Source organism: Phodopus roborovskii, unplaced genomic scaffold (genome assembly GCF_943737965.1).
Source record: "Phodopus roborovskii unplaced genomic scaffold, PHOROB, whole genome shotgun sequence".
Lineage (NCBI taxonomy): Eukaryota > Metazoa > Chordata > Mammalia > Rodentia > Cricetidae > Phodopus > Phodopus roborovskii.
The window spans coordinates 28,494,824-28,514,238 of NW_026126407.1; the positions used below are offsets into that span (position 1 = coordinate 28,494,824).

The 19,415-nt window shown below is 49.1% G+C and overlaps 2 protein-coding genes across 2 annotated transcripts in view; one reads left to right on the forward strand and one right to left on the reverse strand.

The window, feature by feature from the left end:
- Col23a1 (collagen type XXIII alpha 1 chain) overlaps positions 1-19,415 on the reverse strand; it is a 278,704-nt gene that overhangs the window by 33,016 nt on the left and 226,273 nt on the right. Inside the window, exons 4-5 of the mRNA XM_051180815.1 lie at positions 19,002-19,009; positions 17,042-17,068 (exon numbers count right to left, since the gene is read on the reverse strand). Of these exons, the coding sequence (XP_051036772.1) occupies positions 17,042-17,068; positions 19,002-19,009 (35 nt within the window). The remainder of the gene's footprint in view (positions 1-17,041; positions 17,069-19,001; positions 19,010-19,415) is intronic.
- Positions 1-19,415, forward strand: part of Canx (calnexin) — a 1,018,992-nt gene that overhangs the window by 7,808 nt on the left and 991,769 nt on the right. The window lies entirely within an intron of this gene.

A 19,415-nucleotide genomic window follows, 5' to 3' on the forward strand; every position in this document is an offset into this window, starting at 1 on the left:
TGCATTTTGAATATTTGCATTTACATAATGAGATATCTTGGAGATGGTCCCAAGTGCAAACACATAATGTATTTATATTTCATTTGCATATTATCCACATATCTTGAAAGTAATTTTGCATGATATTAATGGTTCTGTCTGCAAAGCACAGTGTCATGCTGTAGAATTTTCCAGCTGGGGTTTTATGCTGATACTTAAAAAGTTTCTGACTTTGCACCACTTTAGATTTGCAGATGAGGGATATCAATCTGTCACACGAGGGAGAAATAGGGTAGAATAATAGACGTGTCCTGGCAGGTCACAGCCAAGAAGGGGGCGTGCTCATCTTTGGGTTGGGGGTAGTGGGAATGGTTAGGGAGAACTACTTGGGGATTCAGATCTAATTTGGATGTGGTGAATGTGAGGGGAGGTAGCAGCGTGGGCAAAGAAGGGTTCAGCTAAGGCTGAACCAGGGAGTGCTGGGGTCCTGAACTTTAGGACAGAGCTGACCTATGGCCATGACCTGCAGAGGTTGTTCTGGGCTCATCTCTGATCAGACTGGGGTAAGAAAAGTATCCCCAGGCCTCTGAATTAATCCCCCTTCTAGGTGAGTGGTTGGGTATCCAAGAAACTGCTGGGTGGAGGGTGGTTACTGGGAGTTAGTGGCCACTGAGGAGCGGGGCTGAGAGATAGATAGAGGAAGGGACATCCTGCTTCGTAGTCAGGTGGACCTGCCTGGCTTGATGACATACTTCTGATGTCCCTTCTGTCCTGGGACAGGGGTAGAAGTGGGAAGGGGAGGGTTGAGTTGCTCTGAACTGTGAAACTTCCTAGGGTAGAAACTACTCATCTCTCCTCTACTTCCCTCAGACTGATGCCCATGGTCCACCATCCTGTAGACTCCTCTATTTCCCTCAGACTGATGCCCATGGTCCACCATCCTGTAGACTTCTCTACCTCCCTCAGACTGATGCCCATGGTCCACCATCCTGTAGACTTCTCTACCTCCCTCAGACTGATGCCCCATGGTCCACCATCCTGTAGACTTCTCTACCTCCCTCAGACTGATGCCCCATGGTCCACCATCCTGTAGACTTGTCCATGGAGAGAGTCTGCAGTCCAGAGAGTTTGAGAAACACTTAGTTTCACTTTGTGAAGCAGGTTTCTTTCTTTCCCATAAGGCTTGTCCAAATCATTTTCCAGTTTGTGGATTTCCAGTCTCATGGGTGCCCTGCCTCCCCATCTCAGGGCTTGGCTGAGACTAAGCCTAACAACCCAGGTATGAGGTTATTTACATAGTAGGCATTCCCATGGGCTGGAAAAGGGCTTAAGCCTGGCTCTGGGTGCTCGTGTGTGTGTGTGTGTGTGTGTGTGTGTGTGTGTGTGTGTGTGTGTGTGTGTGTGTGTGAGAGAGAGAGAGAGAGAGAGAGAGAGAGAGAGATGCCTCAGGGAGCAGCTGGGAGATGTACTGTCTAATTCCAGAACAAATCTGGCTGCTGTGTGGTCAGGCTAGGGAAGGCAGGACAGAGTGCAAGCAGATTGGAAGGACAGAGCCACAGAATGGCTGGATGTATGCTTTGATGGCAGGATTAGGGATGGCTATCTCTCCCAAGGCAACCCACCCCTGTCCCAGACAACGGGGAACCAACCATCAGCTACTACTGCCCTTCTTGAATTTTCTGCAAGAAACACCAAGGAGTAAAGTAATTTGAGCCTCACTCAGCCTGGGTTCAAATCCCTCCTCTGATCCCTGTTACCTTGCCTGAGGAAATCCCTCCCCTTCCTGATCAAAGCCATAGGATCCACCAGAGGTTTTCAACACCTTATGCCCTCTGTGAAACCCCACAGCTGTTTACAAGTCTCAGTTCTGCTTGAAGTCGCTTTTCCTTGAGGAGATCAGCTGGCTCCCGGATGTTTCTGGATGTTCGAGAAACAAATAAAACCACAGGCTGCACAAGAATTGAAAGCAAAGCCAGAGGCAGGCTCAGTCTTCTGCCTCACTCAGTGAACAGGACAGCCAGGCCTTTAGATTATCTATAAGGTGGGAGGCATGCTCTTCTCTCAAGTGACAAGTTCAAGTTGATTCCCAGGTCAGCCTTCCTTTTTTCTTCCTCTCCTAGATCAATATCAGTTCAAGACAGGATAGCAACAGTCTAGCTGACTGGGAATGGGTGTTTGGATTGGCCCTGGCAGAGGCAGCACTGGGAGTGAACTTCATTTGACTTCCTGAGTGGGGAGTGGGTAGGCTGTGTTACCTACTGACTATTTCTTTCTTCTTTCTTTCTTCCTTCCTTCCTTCCTTCCTTCCTTCCTTCCTTCCTTCCTTCCTTCCTTTTTTTTTTTTATTCAAAGTCTCACTCTACAGCCCTGACTGGCCTGGAACTCACTAACTCACTATTGTAGACCAGATTGGCCTCAAATTCACAGAGATCCACTTGCTTCTGCTTCTAAAATGTCAGGATTAAAGATGTGAGCAACTACTCCTGACAACCTTTAAAAATTATTCAGGGCTGGAAAGATGGCTCCCTGGTTAAGAGCGCTTGCTTGTGTTATGGCAGAGGGCCTGGACTTGGTTTCCAGAACATACATAATGGTTCACAACCTTTGGTAACTCCAGTTCCAGAGATTCGATGCCCTCTGGCCTCCACAGGCACCAGGCAGGTACGGGGTGCACATGCATACACGCACACAAAGCACATAAACAAATAAATAACAGTAGGTCCATTTATTAAAAAATGATTTATGTGTATGAGTACCAACAGAGGCCCAAAGAGGATGCTGGACCATTTGCAGTTAGAGTTAAAGGCTCTTTCCTTCATTGCCCCATTGGACTGTTTCTAAGTAGTGGTCCAAGGGGTCATCTATTGAGAACTGAGAACAAGTATGGCAAGAGGGTTCCTTTCTTCTTCTTTTTTTAAATAACTTATTTATTTTTTTATTTTATGTGCATTGGTGTTTTTCCTGCATGCATGTCTGTATGAGGATGTCAGATGCCCTGGAACTAGAATTACAGACAGTTGTGAGCTGCCGTGTGGGTGCTGGGAATTGAACCTGGGTCCTCTGGAAGAGTAGCCAGTGCTCTAAATCATTGAGCCATCATCTCTCCAGCCCCCAGAGGGTTTCTGACAAAGTATGCCTGGGTTGTGGGGCTCCATCCCTGGAAACGATCAGCTGCTGAAAGCTGTGGGAACCAGCACTTTATGTTGGGGATGGCAAGGGCTGCCTCTGATACTTCCTGTGGCTCCTCTAGCTCAAGGGTGAAGGCTGTGGGGATGGAGGTTATTTGGGAGTTGGTCCTTCTTAGTTTTCTTTTCTCCATGATTTATTTATTTATTATGTATAGTACTCTGCCTGCATGTATCCCTGCAGGCCAGAAGAGGGCACCAGATCTCATTATAGATGGTTGTGAGCCACTGTGTGGTTGCTAGGAATTGAATTCAGGACCTCTGGAAGAGCAGCCAGTGCTCTTAACCACTGAGCCATCTCTCCAGCCCAAAGGGGTTTATTTATTTATGTATTTTAGGTATATGAGTGCTCTACTAGCATGTATCTTTGCATGGCAGAAGAGGAATCAAACCCCATTACAGATGGTTGTGAGTCATCGTGTTTGCTGGGACTTGAACTGGGATCTCTGAAAGGGTAGCCAGTGCTTTCTTAACTATTGAGCCATCTCTCCAGCCTTTCTTAGTTTTTTAAAAAATGCATTTATTTATCCATGTGGAGGTCAGAGGTCAACTTCTGGGCATCAGTTATTTCTTCTCATTTTGTGAACTTTGGGATTGAATTCTGGTCATCAGGGTTGACAACAAGTGCCTCTACTCATGGAACTCTTTCTCTAGCCTCTTTTTACTTTTTCCCCTTGGGCAGAGCCTCCTGTAGCTGGCCTTGAACTCCTGATGCTCTTGTTTCTACCTTCCACTTCGAGGATTATAGGTAGGCATCACTATGTGTAGATTGAGTTGGGTCCTGCTTACTGTGGTTCACTTTCCCTGAGATGGGCAGCAAGGAGCCAAACCAACAAACTGGCAATGTTTAGATGCATATAGAACCATTCCACCAAACAAGAGCTGGGAGACTGTCTTGCTTTCTTACTGTAATTAATGTTGACAGCTCCTGCCGGGGAAATAGAGCCCTCAAAATGCATTGGGACAGGGCCCCTGGATGAGGGGGCTTACCAGGATTATCAGTTCAGGGCCTCGTAATTAAGCCCCAGATGTTGATGATTCATCAAATTACAAGGCTGGTGGGGTCTGAGGTCCCAGCCTGGGGAAGTGTGCATTACTCCATGAAGGCTCAGTGAGCCTTGTCCCAGCCTTCACCAGGGCTAGCCAGTGGGCGGGAGTAGGGGCAGCCCCCTCTAGGCAGGTCAGCCCCATATGGTTCTGATTTCTCAGGCCTGGCTGTTTGTGTACACATGGACTGCAGTTTCAGTCTAGGCTTTAACAATTTCCCAAACTTGAGTTCCCGGCCCTAGGGCAAGGGAAGAAGGAGCCAGCTGCTCTTTCCAGGGACCCTAGGTCTGGGTGTTTTGCAGGGTAGCATCTGTACCCTGAGTCATAGCAAGCTGCAGACTCACAGGCGTGTCCAAGATGCGTGTGGCAGAGGACAACTATGAATGCACCCAACATCAAATTGTAAAGTTATTTAAAATGTTGTGTTTTTGGCAATGTTTTTTAAGTTGGCCACACATTCTCAAATGTGATGTTTGTATTCGATGTACAGATGATGGTTTGTGGGGTGGCTCCAGGGGTAAAAGCACCCACTGTCGAGCCTGACAACCTGAATTCAATCCCTGAGACCCACATGATGCAAGGAGAGAATTGGCTACCTCAAACTGTCCTCTGCCCTGCACATGTAGACTGTGGCATGCACAGACTCTCTCTCTCTCATGCACACACATACATTACATACAGATGATGATGTCATTATGCAATATCAAAAGCTAGAGGCTTTGTCAAGTAACAACCACGAGGTTAAAAAATAACAAGACCCACCACCACCACCAAACAAAAAAAAAACCTGAAACCAACCAAATTAGCAACCATGTTGAAAACAGAACAAAACAAAACACCTGACAAGTCACTTCACTGTGAGGAGTTGGGAGTTGTATGGAGAAGCAGGAACACCTCCCAGCCCCTGGGACTGATCTCACCTGCTCAGGACTGTGCACTTCTCAGCTGGCCATGGGCCCAGGGTCCTTCCCCACTGTCCTGCTCCACATCCGCTGGCTGCCTGGGAGAGTGACCCGGCAGCTCTGGAGGGGCATGGGTGTGCAACCCTTGGCCTAGGTCTCGTTCAGCTGTGAGACGCTGAGCCACGAAAGCAGCTGGCTTCTATTTGGTGGCGAGGGCTTGCTCAGTGAGTGGCCTGTGTTGGCTGGAAGCAATTACATCTATGTCCCCATCACACACCATGGCTGGAAGAGGTGGTATTTAAAGGACTAAGCCTTTGAACTGATCCCAAATATCTGCTTAAATTACTTATTCATCCATTACTGGCATTTGGTGGGGAGAAACATGATTACCTTGTCAGGTATCTGGAAAAATTGCCCCTCTTTGGGGAGGAGGGGATAAAGGGCCTTGATTTCCAGTGGCTGTGGGGGAATGGGGTATGGGAGCGGGAGTTAGGTGTGTCTGTCTGAGATGCTTGTATGCTGGGAAACGCTAGACAGAGCAGACAGGCTGGGGTACCCTTTCAGCACCAAGTAGACCACTATGTGGCTCCAGGGACCAGTGACAGAGGCAGCTCAGGGCTGTGGATGTTCTCTCTCCTTGTTTGCCAGCAAAGTCCTTAGACCTGATCCAGGCCAGTCCCTTGGCCTGATGGGGTACTTGCTTGTGTCTTCCCCTATCTACTCATCCATGATTACCTAGGCTTGCCCCTCCCCTCTTTTGTGCACAGGAGGTAGAATCCAGCATGAGGCAATGCACCATCAAGATCCGCCTCCAGCTCGACTATCTGGGGCAGCAGCTTACTTGATTTCCAGACAACACAGGCAGAGAATGTGACATCACCAGCAAAAAGGGATTCCTAGCTTTTCTTGAAACATCAGAAAATGCCATGAGGGTTGTGCTATGTGGACTGATCTGTAGGACCCCATTTAGGTGTCCCCAGTCCACCCAGCACAAGTCCCCTTCCATGTCCCCCACCCCCACCCCCTTCCACACTACTGTTCTCTAAACGTTCTTGCTGGCAGGTTTTTTTTTTTTTTCCTTTTTCTTTCTTTCTTATCTGGCTGAAGCCTGTAAGTCACAGTGAGCTTGTGAGCTCACCTTTCAGGAGCTGAACTGTCTCTCTGGTTCTACAGTCCTGAGCATGATTCTCTTCCTTCCCAGACCAGCCTCCACTGTCTTCTACCCCCGACTTCCCAAACAGACAAGGGGCAGAGGATGGCATGCTGACCTCAAGAGTGAGCTGCTTGGATGCCCATGTCCTTCTTTGGGATGGGGAAGAGGAATGGGTGGGATGGCTCCCCTGGGACTTGGGCATCAGAGGAAGGAGGCAGTTGACCCCTCAATGAGGTTAGCTGTGGCAGCTGCTTGCTCCTCATCAGCCTGGCTCTGTGCCCGAGCACACGCTGGGTGTGGTGGTGGTGAGTGGGGGGAGGTGCTGTGAAACCCTATTTGCCAGCACCTATCTGGGTTTTGCTTTGTTTTGGTTTTTCTTTTTCCTTTGAGACAGGGTCTAATGATGTAGCCCTGGCTGGCCTGGAACTCACTATGTAGACTAGGCTGGCCTTTAGACTTGGAGATCTGCCTAGTTAGTGTTGGGATTAAAGGAGTTGGCTACTAGTGAGAAAAGGTCTCATATAGCTCAGGCTGGCTTTGAACTCATCACGTAGACAAGGATGACACTGAACTCTTGATCCTCTTTCTTGAGTGCTGGGATTGTTGTCAGGCACCATCGTGCCTGTTTTTTTATGTGGTGTAGGGATTGAACCCAAGACTTGGTTTATGTTAGGGAAACTACCAAGTGAACTACATTCCCAGTCCCCACTAGATTTTTTGTTCTTATGCCACACCCCCCTTCCTCCAGGCAACAGCCCTGATACCTGCCATGGGTGCTCACAGCTAACTTGAACCCTCTTGGCACTGAGCAGTCTAACAGTAAAGCTGGAGCTTCAGTGAATTGTGGGTCTTTCTCTCGATTAGTCATAGGCTCCACGGAGGTGAGGAGCCTGGGATGCTACTATGTCTGAAATGCCAAAGAGCCCTGAGCTGAGAACACAATAAACATTTTTTGAGCAATGTTTCTGACACAACGGCAGTGAACAAGTATCTACCAACACTAGTGTCTGATCTGTGAGCACTAGAGGGCGATCTTGATCTGCTCTCTACTGGTCCTAGCCAATTCCTGCCATGGTGTCACAGCATGGGAGGCCAGTCAGGACACTCTGTGCCCATGCAAAGCTCTGCTAGCCTCAAGGGCTCCCTGCTGCTGAACTGAGTGACCATAGAGTGACCGGAACTGTTATTCACTGAACCCAGTGTGAATGCCCAGCCCTGGGGCTTCCAGGAGTCATCTGTTTGGATCTCTTAGCTGCTACTGAGGATGCCAGGAACACAGCTCAGTGGGTTGGGATATGCCTGAGGTTACAGTCGATGGGGACCCAAAACTCACAGTTTCTCAAGTCATGGGAGCTGCAGGAGCAGCTTCCTGCCCCCACACCTGTCTTCTCTCCAGTCTTTCCTGGAGAGACCTGGGTCTCTGGCCCAGTCCGTGTCTGTGAACTCCGTTCCTCCATGCAGTAGACTGTGTGTGGTGAAGTGAGACCGGTTCCAACCAGTCTATGACAGACTACCTGCAACCAGCCATGCGAGGAGCCTGGACTCTCACAGTTCTGTGTCCTCTTCCTGTGTGCATGGTCCCTGGAACCTGAACAGGGAGCCTCCTGGCTGGCTGTGCTCATCTCCCATTCCTTGACAGCCTCACATGGGGCATTCATGGGAAAGAGGAGTGGAGAGCTAGATCTAGACAATGGCTGGACTCTGGAAATACCTGCTTTGTTCTGCCTCAGGGGAGAGGGCTGGGGAGGAAGCCAGGATGGAGGCCCTCCACTGCAGGCCCAGCTGGTTCTGTCTTTGAGGTTCCAATCTGGGGACCATTATGGGGGACTCAGGAAGTCTGCTTTCAGCCCTCCTTACTCTGCCCAGCATCTCGGGGGCTGGGAGCCGCCCTGCAGGGGTCAGATGTGAATGAGCTGGAGGATGTTAAAATTTAAAAAAGCACTTGAATTTGGGGGTATTACAGATGGATCATTCAACTAATTACATTTTTACAATCAAAGCTGTTTTTGAACTAGAAGAGTGTAAGAAAGCATATGAGTGTGTGGCGTTCGTGGTTCTTTTTTGTTCGCTTGATTAATTCCAAACAGTCCAACTGAGTTATTCATTTTGAAATTGGTCCCAGGCCGTGGCCCTGTCTCGCAGACCACATTTCTGCCCTGAGCTCACACTGTCCTCTGGGACCTCAGTTGTCGATGCCCCAGGACTGATGCTGGAGACTCTGCAGGCCCAGCTCCCCTGGGTACCAGGAGTTTAACCAGGCGAGGTGCTCAGTGCTGGAGATGCCTGAATGGGCGTTTCTGATTCCAGTGAGGTGGGCCCCATGCCCTGTGATAATCTCATTCCTCATCACATCTTTCTATTGTATTTATTTATTGGGTGTTGTGTGGGTGAGAGTACCTTGGTGCTTGTGTGGAGGTCAGAGGACAACTCCCAGGAGTCAGTTCTCTCCCTCCACTGTGTGGGGCCTGGTAGCGCTTTTAGCTGCTCCGCCGTCTTGTCGGCCCCAGATCCTAACCTAAGATTTTCACTTCTCAGCAGTGAAGTGGCTCTCCCTCCCTGGCTCTCAAGTCTGTCTTTGTCAGTAAACTACTGTAGCCTCCTGCCATGAGGCCTACTTCCACCTGCCTGTGCCCTGAAGTGGGGGCACCCTTAAAATCTGTGGAGGGGAAAAACTGTATTTAAAATGCTTCAGGAGGCTGCAGGCACACTCAGTGGAAGACTGTTTGCCTAGTGTGCAATTAAAATCTAAATTCAACCTCTAGTACTGCCTCTCTCTCTCTCTCTCTCTCTCTCTCTCTCTCTCTCTCTCTCTCTCTCTCTCTCGGGAGGTTTAGTGGCAAATGTCTGCTATTAGAAGATGGAGGTAGGAAGATCAGAAGTTCAAGTTCAAGGTCATCTGGACCAGCCTGGGCCACATAGAGCATTTGCATGGATGCGAAGAGATAACTTAGAATGGGAATAAATTCTTTTTTTTTTTTTTATCTGTGTAGCTTTGGAGCCTGTCCTGGAACTCGCTGTATAGCTCAGGCTGGCCTCAAACTCACAGACATCCACCTGCCTTTGCCTCTGCCTTCAGAGAGGAATCGACAGGGTTCCTTTGTATTGTTTTAGAACCTGTCCTGCAACTAGCTCTGTAGATCAGACTGACCTCGAACTCACAGAGATCTGCCTGCCTCTGCCTCCGGAGTGCTGGTAATAAAGACGTGCCGCCACCAATGCCTGGCCAGGGAATCGATTTTTAAGTGTGAAATTCACAAATGGCTCATATATACTTTATACATGGAGTCTAAAAGTAATCTCATTTTATTTTTATAATTTAGCTTTTGTGTTTTGAGATAGAGTCTCATAACCTAAGCTGGCCTGGAATTCTCTATATAGCTCAGGCTGCCCTCAAATTTGTGATCTTCCTGTTTCAGCCTCTCAAGCACTAGGATTAAAGGTGTGTGCCACAGTGCTAAACTCCTGAAGGTGATTGGATGCAATATTTTCAACGTACTGTGTGTGTGTGTGTGTGTGTGTGTGTGTGTGTGTTCTCGTGCGCAGGTCTGAGATTGCTGTCAGGAATCAATCATCTAAATCACTCTTCCTCTTTATTTACTGAGGCAGTTTCATAAGCAAACCCCAGAGCTCACCAACGTGGCTGGTCTGGATAGCTGGCCTGCCCTGGTGAGCCTGCCTCTACCCTGTAGGATTACAGCTGACCTACTGTGTGCTATCACACATACCTGGCATTTCTGTGGGTTCTGGGGACCTGAACTCTGGTTCTCACATTCTTGAGACAAGCATTTTGGACACTAAGCCATCTCCCCAACCCCTGCCCCTGTGCTGTGTCTGTCACAGGTCTGGTGTGGGATTTTCCACTTGTGTCATCCTGTTGACATTACAAGCTTCTGACTGGAGGCATTTCAGATTCGAGATCAGAGATGTCCAACCCACTGAGACCTGCCAAAATTATGCAGGGCCTTGCAGAGCACCAGTCTCCTCTGGAAGGTGGGCAGGGGAGCTGGCTGGCTTGTGTTCCATTCAGCATCACCCTCTCTGTCCTTTCCCAGCCCAGTGTGCACGTTCACTGTCTCTGGACAGTGGGGTCACACTGTGTGGCCTGCTCTCTCAGGACTTTTCATTTCTGTGTGCATAGTGCTGGTGCTTGCTCAGCACGGGGCGCTGTCCCTCAAACAGTAGGTGTGGGAGATGGAGATCCTCCACCCCTGTCCCCCTTCCCCAGCCTTGTGTGCACAGGGAACATGAGCTGTGCTAGGTAATCTGGGAGAACTCAGTGTTTGAAAGTGGCTGCCGACAGAGCTGACTTCTGAGTAGAGATGGCGAAGAAGAACAGGGAGCAGCAGGGCCTGCAGAATCCATAGAGGCAGCTGCCGGGCCCCCATGCTTGCCACAGTGAACTCTGGAAGAGCAATTGAGCCAAGGCCCTGTGCCGGTCTTAGACTTGGGGCCTCCAGAACTGTGAGCCACACAAACGTCCCCATCCTCTCACTCTTTCATGTGTGCACATGTGTGTGCACACGTGTCGGGGCCAGGGGCACGCTGATGGCTTCAAGGATGTACTGTGACCATGGGAGGGATCTTGGCAGCTGTCTCTGGGGACAAGTGCTTCCTAGAAACAGAGTGAAATTGCATTGCCCTCTTGGTTCCCACTGCCTTAGTGAGCCTCTCCATCTAGTCCACAAGGTTCTACTCCATGCGCCCCCTGGACACCACCGCCACTCCTCCTTTTGAAAGATCTTTTTCATTGATGTATGTGTGTATGTGCCCGCATGAGTGTTTTGAGCCTGTGGAGACTGGAAGAAGGCACCAGATGCCTCAAAGATGGAGTCTAGGGGGTTGTGAGGCCACTGACAGGGATTCTGGGAACTGAACCCAGGTCCTTTGGAAGAGCAGCCATTAACGGTTGAGTCATCTCTCTAATCCCCTGGACTCCTTCCCCTTCTACCACCCCCTGACCCTTACTCTCTCCCTCTCCCCACCCTGGCCTCAGGTGGCTCTCTTCACTTAGGAAGCTTGCCCTAAACGCCATGACCTCTCCTCTTCCCTATTTTCCTCCACCGAGAGTATTCACAGAGCTCTGCATTTTGTCACTGAAGTCTCAGTTCAAATGTCATTCTGTCCTTGATTGTTTGATCCAAATCACATGACAATCTCTGCCCCCACCCAGCACCCTCTCCACATCCTCCTGTCATTTCTCCGTTACATTTCACGGTACTCAGGGCTGTTCACACTGCCTTCAGAGGCTAAGCGGGACGCCAGAAAGCCAAGAAAAGGAAAACTCTAGAGAAGAAAAGCAAGGATTTGTTTAAAGTGGACAGAAGCACCGCCTTGTGTTTTCTGTACAAAGGGTGAGAGGTGGAGGCACACAAGCCGTTTTCACCTCAGAAGTTACACACATCTTAGAGACGAAAAGAGGGACGTGAGAAACACCTTCAGCTGTCTCCCACCCACAGCTGTCTAAAGACTGTGGCTGGGTCTGATTTGCCTTTGTGCTCTGTGTAGCTCAAGGCATGATATCAAGCCTCCTATTAATGAGATGCCCAAACCATTTTAACACATACACAGTGACTAATTCCCCCAAATGCTGGAATGCCATGACTAGGGCTCCTGTGCAGCCCCCATTGATGATTCACAATACACGGTGCTCAGAACTCCCTGCTGCTTGCTATCAGTGCAAGAAGGTTGCTCTTTTCAGTTTCAAACTCTACACCTGCAATTCCAGTTGGCACCGCTAGGTGGCAGGCCAACACAAACTTTAACGAACGGGTCACATCTTTTAAGACTATGTCTAAGTGAAAATACATTCCAAATTAAAACAATGCACATACATATGGACATATATTTAAAAACTTATCATATTGAAATAAATTAAAAGTATGATAATACCCACAGTTGGTCAGAGTTTGGAGAAACATGCGGCATTTGTGCGCTGTTGGTGGGAATGTAAATGAGTGCAGCCTCCCAGAGGGCAATTTGGCAATGCACATCAAAAGCCTTAAACATGTGCAAATCCTTTGGTGCAACAATTCAACTTATAGGCATTTATTCTATGGAGATAATCACAGAAATAAGCCTTCACTCACTCCCAGGATGTTGAGTGTAAGGATGAAAAATTGTCCACATTAATAAGATAACTCAGAGGTTGGCTAAATAAAATTGTACATGGGATCAGATACTATGCAGCCATTACATACTGTAAGAGTTTTTAACGATGTGGGAGTGTGTCATGATATATTCAGTAAAAGAGAGACGCATGTCCCAATAGCCTTGTTTTTATAAGTGGAAGTATGGGAACAAAGTTGCATATAAAAAAAGCTAGAACAACATGAAAATAGTGAGATTTATTGTCTGTGGGTGGTAGGAGGAGAAAGGATGATTACTTTTTCCTTTTTTTCTTTTGGGGGGGCTGCTGTTCTCTATTTTCCAAATGTTTTACAATAGACATGACATGCATTTATTGCAACCATAAGGTTCTGTTAACAAGCCCTTTGGGGCACGAAGGACAGACAGCCTCTGTTCAGGAAGGGCATGGGGATAGTGACCTGGAGCCCTGTCAGCTCTGACCCCCTTGAGTCCATAACCTGCCTCACAGATGTGGGTGGCCTCCGCTGCCCCCTGTCCCTCAGACACTCCTACTGGCTGCGCATATGGACCTAGTTTCAGTGGGGGTGGGGTGGGCAGGGGGGTGGATGAAGAAAGCACAGGCCAGGGCCCCCAGCACAGCCCTTTCTTCCCCCTGAGATTCCGGCTCAGTGGGAGAAAGAAAATCCTCCCTGGTCCAGAAGTTTGCCAACAAAATGAACACGGCCTCTAAGATTCCCTCAAACAAACAAACAAACAAACAAACAAACAAATACCAACACTAAAATTCAGCCACAAAACATCCTAAGACCGACCAATGTCAATCCCGGGCTCCTGTCCAAATGCTGGGTGTATGATGAGCGGTTTGAAGGATTTCCTCATTGTTTTCTTCATTAAACATTTTATTACATCATTGTTGTTGTATGTATTTATTTGTGTGTGTGTGTCCATGTGTGTATGTGTGCATGTGTGTAGGCATGCACAGCGTGTATGTGGAAGTCAGGGGATAGCTCTCTCCTCCCACTGTTTGCAGGGATTCCGGGTATTGAACTCTGGCAGTCAGGTTTGTCCTGCAAGGTCTTCAGCTCCGGACACATCTTGCTGGCCCTTCTTTTCTATTCTACATATATTAATGCATTTAAATTGTGTTTTAGATTTACTTTATGTGTACGAGTACTCTGTCTGCATGTATGTATAGGTGTCTGATGCCCATGGAGGTTACATGGTTTTGAGCCACCGTGGGTGCTGGGATCCAAACCTGTCCTCAGCAAGAACAAGTGCTCTTCACTGCCTAGCCAGTCAGGGCTTCACGTAGCCTAGGCTGAACTCAGCTTCAATATGCAGCTAAAGATGACCCTGAGCTCCTGATCCTCTTGCCTCCACTTCCCAAGTGTTGGATTCTAGGTGTGCATCAGTGCTCCAAGTTTTAAGGGGTGTGAAGTATGGAACCCAGAGCTTCATGTGTGCTGGGTGAGAGGAGCTCTGTCCTCATCCTGAAAGTTTCATTGTGGCTCAGTAGGTAAAGTACTCACTGGCAAGCATGAGGACCTGGGTTTGGATCCCCAGCACCTGAGTGAAAGCCAGACAGGTGGCATGCATTGAAACCGCCAGCACTGGGGGCCTGGAGGGTCAGGGAGAGACAAGCAGATCCTCCTGCCAGAATGGAGAGCTCTAGGTTCATTGAGAGACTCTGTCTCAAAAGATAAGTTGTTTTTTTTTTTTTGGGGGGGAGGGGCAGTTAAACTGATGGGAAAGACAACAGAAATCCATCTCTGACCTCTACATGTTTGTGCAGGGTGAGTGAGCCTGTGTAGGTATATGTGCATACATGAGCTTCAAGTTGTGATGGGGCTGCGGCTCAGCGGTACAACAATTGTTTATTATGCATGAAGCCCTGTGTTCAACACCCCCAGCACCACATCAAAACTATATCTGTCAATCTGCAATTGCTCAGTCAGGAATAAGCTGATGTGGTATAATGATCTATTCTGATATATGTATAATGCATAACACTGGGCGGTTGTGCTGACCCCATGGGAGCTGGGTGCAGGCCATGGGCCTGGCTGAAGCCCTTCTGTTTTCCATAGGCCAAGAACTGAACTCAAACACCACAGGTAGAAGAAGTAGTCCATGAAGTCTAGCTTCTCCCTCGCTGAGACTGCTCTCCCTGTGGCAGTGGGTACCCATCCTCACATAGGTCTCAGGAAAAGGGTGGCCCATGTGGCAGGGCCAGAGTCAGGACCGGAACCAAGTGCTCAGGACACTCAGCTGGATGAGTAGGTGTGCTCCTGGCAGGGGTGACAGGAACACCCCAGTTCAGCAGTGGCCCAGCTCAGATAGTGAAATGTAGAAACAGGGGTCCCTATACCAGCTGGCAAAGAGTGATGGTGGGCTGTGATGTCAGCTCTCTAGAGGACTGGATGGGTCCCCTTGTCACTCACTAGACCCAGCTTGCTTCAGTGGCCTGAGGAGCTGGTTCATGAACTCAGGGTGATAGCTTCAGGCCTGCAAACAGGAAGTGGGACACCTGACCTCCTCAGAGAGCTACTTGCATCAGGACATAGGAACCCTTGAGTTCCTGGCACCGGAATCCTTATCCCGCCCCCATCCCAGAATTCACAGGCCCCCTCTGTGGGCCAGGCTTGAGGCCAGATATCTGCCGTATACTACATTTAAATCCCATAGTGCCTTTGATGGCCCATCAGATGACATGGGTTTGCTGTGGCCTGCATGTCATGAGTACTCTTTGTGAATCTCCATTCACCAGAAACCCAGCTTCCTGAGGAAGGGACTTTGGACAGTCTCTCCTGACAGGAAGGAGCCTGAAGTTCAGGGACACTGAGGGGTGGGGTCTCCTACTCCAGGCTTCCCAGCCAGTGGCAGAAAAGATTCAAACCCGCTGTTTAATCCCACACTTGGCCTCTTGCCAAAAGCGAGAGCCGTGGCCTTTGCAGGGGGCAGACCCCCTGGCAGCTGTTTAGAACAAGTCCCTGTCCCTTACACAGGGAAAACTGACTTCCATCACCAGCCGATGGCTCTGATGCTCTCAGCCAGTTGCGAAGGCTCTGGGGTCAGTGTCTGCTCACAGTAAACGGAGACTTCCCACCCTCCTTTGGGTCTTTCAAGTGCAGAGCCTTAACTTGGAAAGCTCGCTTTGTGATTTTTGTAATGGTGTGAAAGCAAAGCATCAGTGGGAATGGAATTTGGAGTTTGGGATCTGGTTCTTCCGTGGCCATGGCAGGGAGCTGAGATCATGACAGGGTAGGGGTGTGTGGGTATGGGAGGGGACAGCAAGGTTCTGCAGCAGGGCTGTTCCTAGCCAGGATGGTCGGGGAGTTGGATGGGCCTGGCACTTTTTTTTTTTAATATATGAAATTTTTCAATCAATGACACTGGGCTTGTTGGGATGTACCTCCCACCCCCCGGAAGAGAATCTGTATCCTAAAGAGAAACCTGGAGAAGGGTGGAGATGTTTTCCAAGTCCCCTAGGACTTAGAGGTTTTTGCTAGAAGGATTCTAGTCCTTCCAAGCTAGTAATGACCTAAGTGGGGGCAAATCCCAGCAGAAGCCTGTGGTTCCCCAAGATCCTTGCTGCCATGTGTCAGAATGAGGGCTTGACTCCTTCCTAGTCAGGAAGAGGTTCTGGGACCCGGCCGGATCTGACCCCAGTGGTCCTATAGACGTCACATTTCATGTAGATCCCCACTGCTCTAGCCTGAGAGGTCTGAGACTTCCTGCTGGGGAAGTACCCCAGCCACCCAGGAGACTCCAAAGGGGCCTAGACTGAGCACAGCATTGCTTTGGGCTTAAGATAAATGTGCCCAAAAGGTTCTATTTCATCCTAGAGAGCTACATACAACACATTTTGTCCTTTATGCAGAATTGTCACCTCTTGGTCTCATTTAGTCTCAATCCCCATACTTGTTTGAAGCCTTAATCTCTAGATAGATCTCTGAGCCAGCTGGCATTCACTTCCTGGCATCCTCCTACCTGGAGGCACAGAACAAACCCTTGGATCTGACAGACATCTGAGCTCTATTCTACAGGCCTTACCTGTTTCTTCTTTCTGCTTTATGTAGATTAGGCAGGCCTCAAACTCGTGGTAGTCCTGCCTCAGCCATGTATCATCACATCTGGCTTGGCCCCTGTGTGTTTAGGGCATCAGCTTCTGGAAGCTACTGTCATCTTCCTTAACCTTGGCAAGGCTGCTATGGCAGCAGGGTACCTCAATTCCTTGTCTTTGATATGGTACTCATTCGGTCTGGGTAGGTACAGCAATCCCCAAACACAAGGGAACTTGTTTTTTGAAGTTTTCATACAATAGAGGCTCCTTGAACATGAGTGGTAAGATCACAGGGAGTCCATGCCTCTAGGTAGAGGTATAGTAGTGTCTTCCAGGAGGGTATGGCCAAGCCAGGGGCAGACTCGAGGCTCAGCAAGTACACTACTGGGCTAGAAGGGGAGCTGCTTTTTGGAAGCCTCTTTGCTTTGCCTGGGAGCCATCTCAGGGAAGCTGTGAGGTCAGGGTCTGCCCAGAGTGCACACTGGTCTTTCCATAGACAGAACCAGCCCAGCTACTGAGGAGTGCAGGAGGAGGAAGGTGGAGCGAGATAGTTCAGTCAAGGTTCAGGAGGGAGTTTTGGATTAAAAGGAGGAGGCAGAGATAGAACAAAAAAATAAATGTCAATTACCGGGTAGCCATCTCGTCCTGATTGGCCCTGTGGTAATTAACAAGCCATTAATAATAATCAGAGTTTTGGCAGAAAACCATATGGTAATGCTTATAACTCTTTCCGGCCATACCCTCCACCCCCTCCACTGTGCTCTGTGTAGTTTGCAGGGAATAACACTGCTAGCTGTAGTGTGTTGTTTCAGGGCTCTGGTGGGTCAGATGGACAGCTACCTTCTCCCATCAGGGGCCATGGGGGAGGGGCCTTCAGCAGAGCCGTCAAAGCACTGTACCCATAGGTGTCATCTCTACGTCAGCCCTGGCACAAGGCACAGAACATGTAGTCCAATAGGGCTGGAAGGAGCTGTCACAACAGCTGTGCCCAAACCAGGGACTGAAAGTGTCCCTTACATGAGGGATGCAGTAGGCACTCAGTTCATCTGTACTCCTGAGGGGACAGGTTGAGCTGAGAAGGTTCTGGAAGCTAGAGATATGGGGGACATGTACTGCTACTGACAGTTTTCTCTGTTCCCCCAGCTCAGGTCAGGTCTGTTCAAGGCCGCTGACACCTGAGACAGTGTCCCACACACATACATCCACCTCCCTCTTCAGTGGTGGCTTACCAATTCCTGTTTGTTTAACCCATTTAATAATTTAACAACAGAGCCAAAACAAAACCACGCCTTAGCCCCTGCATTTTGCATTTCCACAAGTTTGCACACGAGGCCTCAGAGGGGCCTCAGGGAACGCTCTACCAGGAAATGCACGTGAGGCCAAAAACCTACACATTTTTGTTGGCCTGCCTTTTCTTTGGCTCAAACGGATGCTACATGCACAGAGAAGCCCAGATTCTGAAGGGTACTGATGGGGGTGGGGGGGGGTGGGGATGAATCATGGGAAGTAGAAGTCAGAAGCAACATGGCTCATCTGAGAAGAATTCCTTTGGAAGGTTAATTTTGGCTCCGGCTGACGGACAATGTGCTGCTTGAATGGATGCATAGGGATTTATCTGGCCCCGAGAATCCTCCATGAGGAATCAAAGGCAGACACATTCTTAACTCGGAAAAAGTGGGATTCCCAGGGCCATGGAGTCACTGCTGGCCCAGGCCTCCCTTCACATCCTCTTTAAATGCAATGACAGCTTTACTTCTGGTGCTACCTCAAATCCCTGCCAGCCAGTCAGGCCCACGGAGTCCCAGCTAGGAGCAAGACAAGCTGGCTAAGAAGAAAAATGAACTCCAGGATCTAGTGTTCGAGCTCAGCTTTGTCTTAGAGCTACAATATCAGCAGCCACAGAACACATTGGAGACATGGGCTGGCACTTAACATTTTTTTTGTGCACAAAGTTGAATCAAAGATTTGGGGAGGAGTTGCTAGGTTTGTGGGAAAAGAAGCTGGCCTAGAGTGTTCTGGTGGGCAAGGCAAGCTCAGGGAGTTCTCCTGCCAATATTTAAGAGCTAAGTCAGCTTCTGCTTGGCATGGATCCTTTCTTGTTTATTTCTGAGGCAGATTCTCATGTAGCCCAAGCCGGCCTCAATCTCCCTATGTAGCCAAGGACAGCAGTGATCATCCTGCCTTCGCTTCCCAAATGTTGGGATTGTAGTGTGTATTACCACACAGGGCATTTTTTTTTTTTTTTTTGGAGACAGGGTTTCTGTGTGTAGCTTTGGAGCCTGTCCTGGAACTCACTTTGTAGACCAGGCTGGCCTTGAACTCACAGAGAGCTGCCTGCCTCTGCTTTCTAAGTGCTGGGATTAAGGTGTGCCACCATTGCCTGGCACCACACAGTGTGGTGCTGGGGATCAAACCCAGGGCTTGTACATGCCAGCAAGCACTCTACCGATTGAGCCCCAGCCCCTTTCTTTGTTTTTAGACGACACACTTCTCCAACCAGAGCAGATTGCATGGGAGTTGATTTCATAGAGAGAACCAAATAAATGTCTTATCTTTCAGGAAAACAGCACAAAGTCCACGGCACTTACTGGAGGACCTGCAAACAAAAGCAGAAGAGACACTGTCAGCATCCAAGGGCTCCCTCCTTATGCTCGCTTGCTCGGCACAGCCCTGGCCACTCCCTACCTCATCAACTCAAGGCTTCAGTGGGGTCACAGTATTGCCCACAAGGGTCCCTTCAACAAGGGTCAGCCACAGAACCAAGAAGAGATACTTTCATCCCTGGAGGGGCCTGGGTGGCCGTGGGAGGCAGTGATGGTTCCCACATGCAGGGGGTCTTGTGTTCATTGCATGAGGCTGGTTGGCAAGCATTCATGTTACACTCTAGAAAGCTAAATATGATTAGATCTTGCTCGTTCAATGAACAGGTCTTTGGGTTTTAGCAGGGAGGAGAGAGATAAAGAGGAAATAACATTTTGGGTAGAGGGAAGGGTGGGGGTGAA